The sequence below is a fragment of the Pogonomyrmex barbatus genome, unplaced genomic scaffold (genome assembly GCF_055798465.1).
Source record: "Pogonomyrmex barbatus isolate J1 unplaced genomic scaffold, ASM5579846v1 scaffold6, whole genome shotgun sequence".
NCBI lineage: Eukaryota > Metazoa > Arthropoda > Insecta > Hymenoptera > Formicidae > Pogonomyrmex > Pogonomyrmex barbatus.
The window spans coordinates 10,202,826-10,216,559 of NW_028297160.1; the positions used below are offsets into that span (position 1 = coordinate 10,202,826).

The 13,734-nt window shown below is 39.8% G+C and overlaps 1 protein-coding gene across 1 annotated transcript; it reads left to right on the forward strand.

The window, feature by feature from the left end:
* Positions 1-3,981: 3,981 nt before the first annotated feature.
* Positions 3,982-9,987, forward strand: LOC105432864 (uncharacterized). The gene is made up of 2 exons (XM_011647836.3): positions 3,982-5,742; positions 8,977-9,987. Exons 1-2 carry the CDS (start codon positions 4,476-4,478, stop codon positions 9,237-9,239), a joined length of 1,530 nt encoding a protein of 509 aa, XP_011646138.2. The 5' UTR covers positions 3,982-4,475; the 3' UTR covers positions 9,240-9,987.
* The last annotated feature ends 3,747 nt before the right edge of the window (positions 9,988-13,734 follow it).

Here is a 13,734-nt window from a genome sequence, read left to right on the forward strand (position 1 = left end):
TCCACTCACAGATGCACCTGTTGACGGTTTCGTCTTACCCTCGCCTCTCGTCTTGCGACGTCCAAAATTCGTTCCGGGATGCGTTCTCGCCGCCCGGAATTCGCCACCGCCCGTATTAGTTTGCCTGCACCGCGCGACTGTTTATTGATCCTTTTCCTATCCAAGCACGCGTTCAAAGTGACAAAATAGACAAAATAGTATAAATACTTGTAAATTCAGTTATCACTAGTACAACAATCTTTAGATTAGCAATAATTTTTAGAGAATCGCGTGGATAGGAAATTAAAATACATGTCGACGTATTCAGAGGGTTTATGACTTTCCTTTGCCGCGAGAATATTTTCTCCGCGTTAAATTTGCGTTTAAGGCAGGGCGGGAAAATGATGGCATTGTATAATTGTTCTCGGAAAAAAAACGCAACCGAGGTAATTAAAAGGGACCGCCCTGCCATATACGTAGGTAAACGTGCGGAAGCCGCTCCGGCCGTAATCTCTGGTTCCGGTCTGCGGTTTTCCTATGAGCACACGTGCAACCGATACGGTTTTTCTGGGGTGGTCCCGGTTTTCTGAGGCGCTTTTATCTTAAATAAAGCATCCACGACCCTCGCAATAAAGGCGTTTGATTGTTTGCCGACTTACCGACATGTAGTTGCTAGTCAAGATCTTACATTAGTGGAAGTACCGATGATGTACTTTGTAATTATTTTGTTGCATCACAATTGACAAACAAAAATTGAACAAAGAGCGGAATGGTAAATTATGTACATCGGTGTTTTTTTCGTATTACAAGTCAGCAATTTGAATATTCTACGTATAAATATTTGATTGTCACCCGAAATACGCCATGCATCTTCCCACTTTCCTCCGTTTTTTATGGCGGAAGCCAATTTACTCTCCCTTGGAGAGGCACTTAAAGCTGTCGCAGAAAATGTCACGGGAGGGCTCGAAAGTAGTAAAACGGTAAACAGGCGGTGCCACGAGGGTTGCTCTTTGGCTTGAAGGAGGAAGGAGAGGACCGCAATCATCACGAGGACCAAAACACTTGACATTCAACCCTTAAGACACGAGGCCCATTACCGAGTGGCCTTCCACTGATTCTAGCGAATATTCGCTTAAAGACACTTAAATTTAAGCGTAATACTTTACAATCATTTTCCTTTCCACGAAATTCTCTTCAGTTTCTTTTGAAGACAAAGAGTGCATTCTGTGAATTTCTAACGCGAGTCATATCAGATTCGAATTTAAGGATAGTGTCGAAATATTGACAAATAAAATGATAAAAATCAATAATTTAAGAATAATTTAAGAATTCTTGAAAGTCAGTTAACAAATATATTTTTAAACAAGATGTTGCAAAAGTTCATTTTTTAATATAAATGTAATAAAGTATGGAAGTAATTATTGCACAAGTATACAATTAATAAAATGTCAATAAATAAAGATTCCATGTCGAATCAAGTTACATTGATCTAACTTCTCGAATATTCTTATTGAAATAAACAGTTTTTATCGAGTTTTTAGAAATCAAAGAATTTAACATGTACGATATCGGCATTCATTGCTCTAATTAGAGCGAAACGAGCCAAGGAAACGAATGAATGACGCAGATCGCGGGGAGAAGAACCGGCGCTCGTTGCAGAGAGGAAGTGTAAAGACAGAGACAAGATGGCCGCTCTGCTCTTCTTTCGTCGGCTCGTTTGCTCTAAGGCAAACAAACTCCTCCTGAGAATTCGTGGTCTACAGCATCCACCGTGTGGTTTAACACCCTCGGCCATCATTTCTCTAATGTCCAATTCAGCTGATAACAAATAAATTACTAACAGAATAGATCCACATGTTACCTGTCTTCTCTCTCGGACAATGTGATGCAAGGAAAATGAAAATTACATTTTTTTTCAAACATCATCAAATGTCTATTATTGCTGCGACCGAGAAGAGAGGAAAGATCGTGGCCTTTTAATTTTATGAATAAACTTAAGTGAGAGTTTCTAAAATCAGAAAATTAGTTTCTACAGTACGTGCTTTGTAACTTTATAGTATCTGTCTTTCCTTTTAGCGCATGCATTATCTTTCGACGGGCACCACAGCGAACTCTCGTATTTTACGAGTAAAATTTCCCTTTTTATGACCTCTCGAAAATGCCATCCTTTCGAGACCATTCTCTCAAGGATCGCAATAAATTAAAGCACGCGGAGGGAGAGGAGGAGGCGCCGTGATAAGGCATGAATTCTCTTTCTGTCGCTGTTGGTCATTCGACACTCGGTCACGTGTGAAGGCGAATAAACATCTCGTCCCGATCGACCGTCATTGACACTTCGATCATTGATGTCCTCTTTGGTATCGAGTGACGATCGCCTGACATTAGAAAGACATACGGAGGATCTACATGTGCAGCAATAATTTCGCCAGAAAATTATTCAAATCTTCGCACTCATCATAATTATAATTATATTAACTTGGATAGGCGAATATATGTATTATAATTTGTTATCCGCCATCTTAGGTATAAGAAAAATTAGTTGTTCGTGTTTAAACTCGCAAATATATTTTCATCTGTATATTAATTTCTTAATTTGTTAATGTGTATATCGAAGAAACAAAATGTTTTCAAGTCACAAAATGTTTTCTTCGTGAAAAAATAAAGTCATTTAAAAGAAATCCAAACGAGGAGTGTCTAGTTCATTTTTTCTTTACTAAAATATCGTAAATATGAAGTTTTAAAGGAAACTTCAATTTTCAACAAGTACACATTGTTATAAGTTATATGGTAGCAATTAAATAGACGAATATCAAATCGAATTTTAACAGCTCTTGTCTCGTTTCGAATTTGAAGAAAATCGATGTAAGAAATGATAAAATCGTGAAAATCTTCGAGATAAGAAAAAAATTATGCCATTATGCAAAGACGAGACTTTGTCCGCGAGAAAATAGGATGTAAGGCGGTTCTACGAATGCGGGCGGAGCAAAACCCACAGCATCTCGTTGGTTGAGAGACGAACCAATAGCTTCTCTTCGTCTTCACGTCGTATGCACTCGCGGCTGTGCATCGCGCGCGATTCCGAAGACGCATACATAGCTCACAATCAGAGTAAGTATACAGACAGCGATATCCGACCAAGTAATACTCACTTGCATTTTTAGCGAACCAAGGACGAATCACTTCTGTAAAGGATGTTGATGAGCGTTCTATCGTCGTTTAAATGCGAATCTCGCGTGAATTTTTATTTACATCAATAAGTCAATATTTTGAAATTAATATATTGATCCACACTTTGATAATAATTTAGAATTGATTTTTGAAAATTTTCGAAGATAGATTTTAAGTATATCGATTAGATTTTTCAATAAAGTATATTCAATAGATAATAAAAATTTTTTTAAATAAGCGGTTAAAAGGCACCTGAAATTTTGAAAGGCTCCTGATCATTTCTTAGATATCTTCTGAATTTTACTGTTTGTAGAAATTACATTTTCTCACAAACATCTTATTCCTGGAATTAAAATGAAGAACTGAATTTTTTTTATCAAGATCGCGTCTTGTCGAGAGTCTTAAAAATTCTTTACTTACTTTTCTGATATTTTGTAATCATGACATCGCTTCACATCGTTCGCTTCAACGAATCCCATCAGCCAGATCTTATCCCATTCTTCTCTGGCAGTACCGAGAATAATTGTGACACGCTTACGAGACGTAATGAGCCATATGATATCGCACACCATCGGACGAGTAACGCCATTACGCAATTCACTTCCCCATAATTTCGTGATGACGAAAAACGAGAAGACGTTGATGACGAGGGCGGTTCAGGGCGCCATTGGGCGCGCTATCCGGCTTCCCGCGCGGAACATCATCCCGCGGCCAATCCGAGTTCCATGTGCCCAGCTTCATCCGGACCGCCCACACGGGGAGACGCCCGTCTCTGACGCTGTCACGCCGCGATCAACGTCATCCGCGGTCCAGATTCCGCTCCCGTGCCGTGCCGAGGCGAGCAGCAGTCATCCGAAAACACTTAACGGCGCATCATAGCGACTCCGAGGCCCGACGTGCGCGCCGACCAAGTCGAGTCTAAATAATTGAACCCCTCCGCCGCGCGGAATCGCGCAAACAATTTACATCCGGCCGTGTAAATATCCGCGACCTCGGCGTCGCGCTTACTGGAAGGCGGCGGAAGGTTCCCCCTCGGGCGACGTCGGGGGTCGTTGCTCCGCGGAAACGAGATGGACGAGACGCGATCCTCGGTTCGACGTTGATTTTCCGCCGTTAAGATACGTCGCACGTCAATAACGCTGTCCCCATCTTTTGTGCGAAGATCCCTTCTCGTGATTTTATCGTGCGCCGAGAATAGTGTTTACCTGTTCGACCGAAGATCGTGATATATTTACGTATCGCGCCACGAAAGCTCCGAGAGATATTCGCGCGACGACTAGGAATGTTCGCCACGGCCAGACTCTGACACGATCGGGGAGCGGAGCTCGATGGACCAGAGTGTGATCGTGCCGTCGGCGCACCGCGACGTCGGCGCCGACAACGTGCGGTTAACCATGAAGAACGAGTCCGACGGATCCACCGGGCTGCACCAGGAGCAGCAGGAGCAGACGGTCGTGGTGCATCCCAACTCGACGGTGTCCGCGCGATCGGCGGTGTTACCCATGGGCGCGGGTGGCCTTCCCCAGGACACGAGCCTGGAGCCGCTCATGTGCAATCCGACGAGCAGCGAGATGCAGGCGAGGAAACCCGGGGCGCGACGGCAGGAGAAGCCGCCCTATTCGTACATCGCGTTGATCGTGATGGCGATCCAGTCGAGTCCGGGCAAGAGGCTCACCCTCTCGGAAATTTACTCGTTTCTGCAGCAGCGGTTCCCGTTCTTCCGGGGCACCTATCAGGGCTGGAAGAACTCCGTCCGTCACAATCTCAGCCTGAACGAGTGCTTCATCAAGTTGCCCAAGGGTCTGGGCCGGCCCGGCAAGGGCCACTACTGGACCATCGACCCGTCCACCGAGTACATGTTCGAGGAGGGTAGCTTCCGGCGGCGACCGCGCGGCTTCCGGCGCAAGTGTCAGGCGTTGAAGCCGCAGTACACGCAGTACTACTCGGGCACCGGTCCCGCGGTCGGCGTGCAAACCCCCGGTCCCTACGAGAATCTGGCCGCCGGGCCCGGCGTCAACATCGAGTACGCGAACGGCTACCAGAATCAGTACCAGAACTATCAGGAGTACGCCATGTACGCGCCGAGCGCGGCGGTGTCCGCCGACTGGGCGTACCCGGAGGCGAGCCCGGCGACGTACAAGTCCGCACCCCCGATAGCCGAGGTGACCTACAAGACCACGGAGGTCACGTACAAGACCGGCGGCGAGACCGCGCCGTCGGTCTACAGGAACGGCGAGCTAGTGACGTTCAAGAGCGAGCCCGGGGCCTTCGGCGCCCGCGGCCAGGACCAGCTAACGGCGTACAGATCGCCGGCCGACGGGTTCTCGACCGTGAAGGATCATCACTCGCAGCACCACGCCGATTACAAGGACGAGGCCATGATGGGTTACAAGTGCGCCAACTCGACGCCCACCACTCAAGCGCCCGGGCAGGATTATTACGTCGGTTACGGCCTCGCGGGGGTCAACAACGTCGCCGGCCACGGCGTCAACATCACCATGCAATCTATGCAGGAGCAGCCGGGCGGCAACAGCAGCCCTGTCGCCAACGTCAGCTCGCCGCACAGCGGATGTCAGACTCCTGCCGCGGATCACGGTGAGTTGTGACGTGTGTGTGTCATTTCTCTTTCGCGATGAATGTTTTTTATTATTAAATACATCAATGAATTTTTGAAGAGTTTACATTTGGAAAGCTTCTTAATCGAATATGATAATGATTGACGACTAATATTGAACTATTATGAATCATTATTTGTGAAAATACAGAAGAAACGAAGGGCAATGAGAAAGAGATAATAGAATATGAGAAAGAGTCTAAAAAGCATACGTAGATATCGCGAGAACATATTTGTAGTTGAAATCAATTTACAATTATTATTGAAACATGTACAAAAGTGTGAGCTTGAGAAAATACGAGATCGCAGAACACGACGCGAACAAACGCAGCGAAGCGAGATCACGTCTGCGACCTGTAAGCTTTCTTCGCATCGCGAGGACGACGTTGACGGGTCGCGACGTCATTCCAGGGGCCATCTGGAAAATTGGAGACAGTTTACGATCTTTCAGGCGCCGTGTCCTGGCAAAGTAAAGCCACGGCGCGACTACTCTTTCGAGCCTTCCATCCTTCTATAGCTAGAATTTCATGGGCAAAGTTTCTCGAACGGTTACGCATAAAAGAGGTAAATTTTATTACAAGAATGCATGATCTTCTTTTGATTTTATCCGTCTTGAAATTATTTTTATCTTGTCTTACGTCCTGACGTAAGTATATCATATTATTTTAATTTTACAAACGCGTTTGATATCTCGTTTTTTTAATTTTTCTTTAATTATAAACATAATACTACATAAATGTAATATATAATTATGTTTCCATAATAAATTGTTGTCACGAAAGAAGATATATAATAAATAAATGATATTTACACAATTTTTATTAATGCATTTAGATAATTTTGATTGACCATAATAGGATGGTAAAAATATTAATGTTATCAAAATATACAGGATAGGTGGATACAGAAACTGTCACTGTCGTTGACAGAAACAATTAACCAAGACGATGTTTCCGTCATGCCCAAGCTCGTAACTTGTATCTTGTAACTTAACACGTGTAACCCACCGTAAGACAGAGACGGTTCCCTTTCTTGAGAGATTAATTTAGCCAGCGCCTACGTGCCAACGCGATAATAAAATGCTCGTTAACATCACGCTAACGAAACGATAACAACAAAATCCTTGATAATTTTCCTAAGCAAAAAGATATCGCAATTCGGATTTGACCTGCTATATCTTTTTTGTACTATAATTATATTTAATATAATTATATATAATTATATTTTAATATAAATGCGTGTTTTTAAATTTATTTGTTGTCAATATCGTTATAGATAAAAACAATGTGATAATTGGATAGATGCATCGTGCATGAAATAATCATGGTCATCGAAACACACGTAGAAATGCTGCTTTTTTGCTACTCGAGCTTAGTCGCGTGCTAGCAAGTGCGCGCTCGAATCGTTTATCGCCTAAATATTTATCGGAGATATAAACGAGGTGACTTAATTCGGCCTTAACCCTACGGAGAATGAGGCATCGTAATATTTACGGCGTTAACTTACTGACAGCGTATTGAGATCCACACAAATTATTCATTTAGATCTTTCATTCCTCGTAACTTTCCGATTCAACCTCAAATTTTTCAACAATTATCAAATGGCCGAGACAATTTTAGATCTTAGAATGAGCGGTTTCGCAGTTTCTCTCGATAAAACTATTTTTTTATACCAAGACTCGAAAAATCAGTCAAGTTATTATTCATCGTAAATTATTTATTTTTATTTAAGTTAAAACTTGATACTTGAAGCGCCTGAAAACATTTCAAATTTGTACCGTATTTGTAAGCCAAAATTGGCCGAAGAAAATGACGAAAAATATTCATCTAGGATGAATGTTTTTAAGGTTTTCTATAAAAATATCTCGGTACAGGCGAACAGTCTAATCTCGATTAAGGAGGGTAAGTCTCGTCCTTCTGTATCTTGATACAGGTCGCGGATCGACAGGAGATAAACGCCGCCACCCACGCTTCCACCGCCGCGGGCTTCTTCTTCGTCGTCTTCGTCTTCTTGTTCGTCTTCCGTCAGTCACAGTGAAGTGTAAACGAGATCGATCCACACAGACGCCACGTAGGCACGACTTTTTACTCTTCTTACACGCCGCGCTCTCCGTATATTTCTGGAGCGCGATCTCTTTGCTCCGAACTATGGCCTGTTGTGCCGGTATTCGGTCACAGAAGCGACTTCTGTGCTCCTTGAAAGCCAGCATCCTCGCGCGCCTTCGCGGGCGTATGCGCGCTACCCGAAGAAGAGAAAAAGAAGAAGAGGAAGAAAAAGAAGAAATGGCGCGCCGGAGAGCATTTGGATCTACAGAGGAGGATTTTGACTGGCAGCAGCGCCACCGGACCACCCACGTCGACGTCGTTTCGAGGCGTCGCGATGCCGAATCGAGGGGAACTCGCCAATCTTCGAATTGAGGATTGACGTGAGGAGTGACGCGATTTCGAAATCTCAGGGCCTCGGGGAAACTCGACGAGTCGAGATATCAAAAGCGGTGAAATTATAAATTTATCTTGACGCGACGACCTTCGCAAGAGTGATCCTGCGAAAGGGAAAGGAAGAGAAAAATTTTTATTTTCCTGAGATTACGAGCAAATCTGTAATCCACTTGTGAGAAGCGAAAATTAATATGGAGATGCGAAAGGAGGAAGGAAAAAAACAGAAAATTGAGACACGAGTGAAGTGGTCGCTCGAGAGGAAGCTACTTGAGAACTGGCGGAGCTTTAGATTTATGTGGATGCCTGCCCAAGTACCAATTTCTATCGTGAGATCTCTCGTTTCTTTCTACCGTTACTCTCGCATCGCGTGCGGTCTTAAGTAGCGAAACTGGATGAAATCTCATCCGTGTATGTGGAATGTTTGAAAATTGGAATCAAATATTTTCAGAGTTTACACTTTATATGAAAGCAATAAAAAGGAATTTTAGGTGTCGAGATGATTGGTATAGCCTTCGGGTCGCAGGCTATTAAAAATTCCGGATCTTTTTGCGCGTTGAAATCTCGACTTTAAAATTAAAATATATTTATTTTACTTTTTTAGATTTTAATCATAATTTCGTTAAACGAATATTATACAAATTGTTGTATTACGAATATATAACAAATTGAGTAGCAAAATGATTTCTCGAGAGGGATATTTGCCTTGAGAGGCAATTATCATTATTTTTACAAAGAGATACGCGAGTTAATAATTAGCAATCTGTCGATTTGTTTCAGGGATAAAGATGTCGTGCACCAATTCTAGCTCCAATTCGAACAGTTCCGGCGGCGGCATCGTTGACAGGAAGCCATCCTACTTCGCGCATCCCGGAGGCTCGGTGACCTTGAGCTCCCTGAGCTCGCTGGGTTCATTAAATCTGAGCAACCTCGGCGGCTTGAGCATATCCAATATACCTGGCACAGTTTCCACAAATATTCATCACGCCCCGACACCCCCACCCACAACGATGTACTACGATCAGATCAAGTACAGTATGTGAAGACGATTTTTCCGAAGAAAAGAGAAACGTTAATAAATCTGTAAAATTATTTTTCGTGTCGAAGGTGAGCGGAATTAAAAATAAAAATCGCGTAACGCGCATCCCGATGTTGTCTGGAAACGTACGCAGAATTATAAGCTAAACTTGCAAAAAGACAGTTTTTGTCAATGACGAATAAATCCCGGGGCGAACACGTGAGCTGTGTAACTCTTGGATCTTTTAATTTGATCTTTTAATTTCATTATCACTTATCACTTATCATTTGTTTTTAATATACGCATATGTTTTCGAATTGATGAATAATTTCGTTAAGACTATCTACAAGATTTAATATTTTATTTAATAGTGATTTGTTTTACTTGAAATTGGAAGAAATTGATTTTCACGTACATGAGTTTAGAATTGCAGATTTTTCAAGATTTTCGTAGTTCGATGAATTTGTAAATCAGTGATACGCAAGAAAAGAACTATGAGTCTCGATTTTGCGGATGAATAAGCGAAGTGTGTAAAAAGAAAAATGTAAAATATACTTATGAAAAAAGGCAGATAGATCACGATCGATCGTAGCTCAAGCTTGTATAACGTGTTCGTCGAGAAATACGTCCTCTTTAAAAAAAATCGTCGATGTATCTCGATCGATATCCTATTTATATTTATGATCCATTATGATTATGATTAATCGATGTAATTAATTAAGTCTAGGCGCAGAAAGTAAGTCTATAGAATTAAATAACATTTGCTAAGAAAATTTCTTTGTTAATCTCTTTTTGTTAATCTTACGCCCTATTTTCCATCCCGATAGAATTCCAATGGATTTAGCTATCTTTAACGTTGATGTAAAAGCATGAAAAACATGAGTTTAACGAATGACTTTGTTGTCAAGTTGTATATTCAGGAAACTAAAACACTATTTTGAGATGTAAGTAAAATAATAGAATTGTAAAAAGAAATGAAAGAGATTTTATATTTTAAAGGTGCTTCTACGTTTTGTAGCACAAATTAGAATAAATTTATACAAAAAAAAAATACAATTACAAATATAAATACAATCGTTTTATTAATACAAATTAATATAGATTTCTTAATTTACTTTGATTTTAAACGCGTTGAGATAAATTTTAACCGCCTGAGATAAAGAAATTTACGTGACGTCAAAGAAATATCTTGCATGCTATAAACGTAGATGATCCAATCCAACGATAGCCCTATAATAATCGTTTATGTCACAATGGTTTTCCGGTCACGATAAATTTATTACATTTTCTCCTCCGTTCCGACTGGCAAATTCCCTAATGACGCTATTCAGTCATTAAAGACTTGGGACAAGTATGTCACATGAGATAATATCGTGTGATAAATAAGTCAATGACGTGCCTCTTTCGAGCGTATAATTTTTTTCCTTCCTTATTTTTTAAATAATATTATAACAAGGGATAAAGTTCAGTTCAAAAAAACAGTTCTTCATTGCATACAAGATACATAAAAGATCAATGAAAATTTGACAAGTGTTTTGTAAGTCCAAATTAAGAGTATGAGAACAATATCGCTTATTTAGAAAATAAAAATCGTAAGATTTCGCGCGCGAGGATTCACGTCAGATTTCAAATGTTGAAATTTGAATGTTGAAATATTCGGGCAGGATGCATCGTTGCAAGCGAGAGACAGCAGCGTGCTGCCGTTAAGAAATGCTACACACCACGTTTGTTGGAAGGGTATGTTTGCCTGCCATAAAAGTGACTGCAGCGGAAGGCTTCTTCTTTTTCGGCCTTTTTAGGCCGACAGACATGCCTTATTTGAACAACATATCAGCGGAAAGAAAGAGAGAGAGAGAGAGAGAGAGAGAGAGAGAGAGAGAGAGAGAGAGAGAGAGAGAGAGACAGAAAAGCTCGTCACGTGTTCACGGATATCGACTTCGTTGTCTTTTTTGAGAAAATCGCGCCTACGATCCAATTTCACAAATCTACAACTTATCACGGAAACACGTTGCATGTCAGCTCCCGAAATAGTAGTGATCTTAGAATATTATCTGCGGTTGCAGGAAATGGCTTACCAATCTCTATGACATATAATCCTTAGGAATTAGGATTTTCCCATTCTATTTCGGAATTTTTTCTTATATTCAATCACTTGGGATTTTTGTGCTAATGAAGCTTACGATAATTAATCCCTTGCAGTTATATGTAAGGAGAACTCAGACAGTCGATGTAACAAAATAGCTTTCTAATAATAAAATCTGTTTTCTGTTTAATCTTAATATTCCCACACAAACGTTATAAAATAATTAATTACTTAATCAAGTTGTATTTTAATTGTTTCAAAGTCGTTAGGCAACTTCGAATATTAGATTCGCGGAATGCAGTCAAAACAAACACTTAAAACAACGCAATTTATCGGATTTTCATCGATTTAACCGTAATTTTTAAAAAGGTGACCTCGTGACCGAATTTCGTCGAAAGTTCATTAGCTATCGAGAACGAGTAAGATAACGCGAAGAGGAATTCTTCTTTAGCAAACGTCGCAAGCGGAATGCACATTAAGCCGACGACGAATGCATACATGAGGTGCAAGAAGAGTCACTCAACGACGTCGCTGACAGCCTCCGTGCTGTTTTGGTATTCGTATTGCCGAGACGATGTTAGTTCCATCGAGGAGGAAGATAATCCTCGCGCGCAAAGTAAGAAATATTTTAATTCTCTTCGGTTAAAAATAGAAACGTATAATAGAAACGTCAAAGCCTATACAAAAATCTGAATCTAAAAATTTTAAATAACGATTTTAAATAACGATGTATACTTGATCTTTTACTCAGTTGATTTTAAAATTATAGCATATTATTTATCATACATCTTTATTTTTATTAATTAATTAAGTATCATCAATATGGGTAACGAGAAAAATATTTTCAGAACTCTTCCTTAATAATTTAATAAGAAATATAAAAACATGTTTTATTAAAAATTTAATATTCAAATAATTTGTATTCAAATCATTTTACAATTATGAAATTTATAAATTTTGTAATTATATATAAAAACTATCTCGATAAAACTTTGATAGTAATTTATATGTTACTGATATGTGAATTGGAAAATGTTTAATTCCCAGTCGTATCTTCTCTTCTATTTCAATAATCGCATTGACATGATTGGACAAACTTTTATTCGTTAAGAAGAATATATTTAGCTGTATCAAATCAAACGAATGGTAATAATAATGACAAGAAGTGCAAGGAGGTCAGAAAGAAAGGTAAGTCTCGAGATTTGCTCTCTTACGGCTCAAGTGCCGACACTCGTGTCAAGCTTTATGTCATGGAGAACGCATAAAGATACCCCAAGTATCGCATGTTCAAGACAGTTCCGCTGATAAAAATGCTCTAGTTTCAAGTGAAAGGGCTAAGTCTAATATGTTTTTTTATAAATTTTATTCTATACCTTAGATAGGACTATCTGTCAAAACTAAATTAAGCGTTTGCCAACGAATATGAAAGAGTCCAAATTTCACAACAAAAATTTACAGCAGAAATTTGACAAGAGCTGCTGCTGTCGGCAGAATGTTGACGAAAAATATAGTAAACCTTCTCGACAGAAAATAACGATTTAACTCAATTAAATAAGAAAGATTCAACTCAACAATTTCATAATAAATTTGCAGTGATATTCTTCAGCAAATCATATCTCGTGCTTATGAATTTTTCATTTATTTCTATCATTTCACTGCAATTTCTGCTTGAATTCGCCAATAACTCTGCTAACAGTTTGTTCGTACATTAAAATATTTGTAATACAATGAGACTCAAATAACTAAACTGTGTACATGCGTGCAAGCACAATCCTTGTCGTTTCATGACGCATAGGAGAATTTTTAAAATAGCATTGCTCCCAAAAATCTGGATAACTGCATTATCTCGTAGAGCAACGCGAGCAAAAGTAGGAAGGAAAGAGAAAGAGAGAGAGAGAGAGAGAGAAGGAGGTAAGAAGTGGACGAGGGATACAGTAGAGAGGAGGCATCCTATAGGAAGGGATTCACTTTAAAATAATAAACTGGTCGACGATGCGGGGAAATTAGAACCAGAACCTACTAGCGATCTACTGCCGCGCGGATCTTAAGATTAAAAAAAAAATGTTTTAAACAGAAAAGATTGCACTGCAACAATAAACATCTTCGAATCCGATTCGAATCGTGTAATTAGTAATTGACTAAAATAATTCGTGTCTATGTAACTGAGTGAAGCAAAGGGAAAATAGATCCATAACAGAAGAACACCATTACTTAGTTAATAAAAATAATTAATTACTAAATAAAGATGTATGAATTTTTCCAATTGGATAATTATTTGATTATTTTTAATCATACAAACATGAATAAGATGCGCTTTGAAAGCACCTTTCTTAGTGAATTGTTAGTTATAATAATTAAATATGAAAACTAATGTTAAGATAGAAATATTATTTCTTGAATAAAAATTGTTATAATTAATATGAAAAATTAAAAAAAA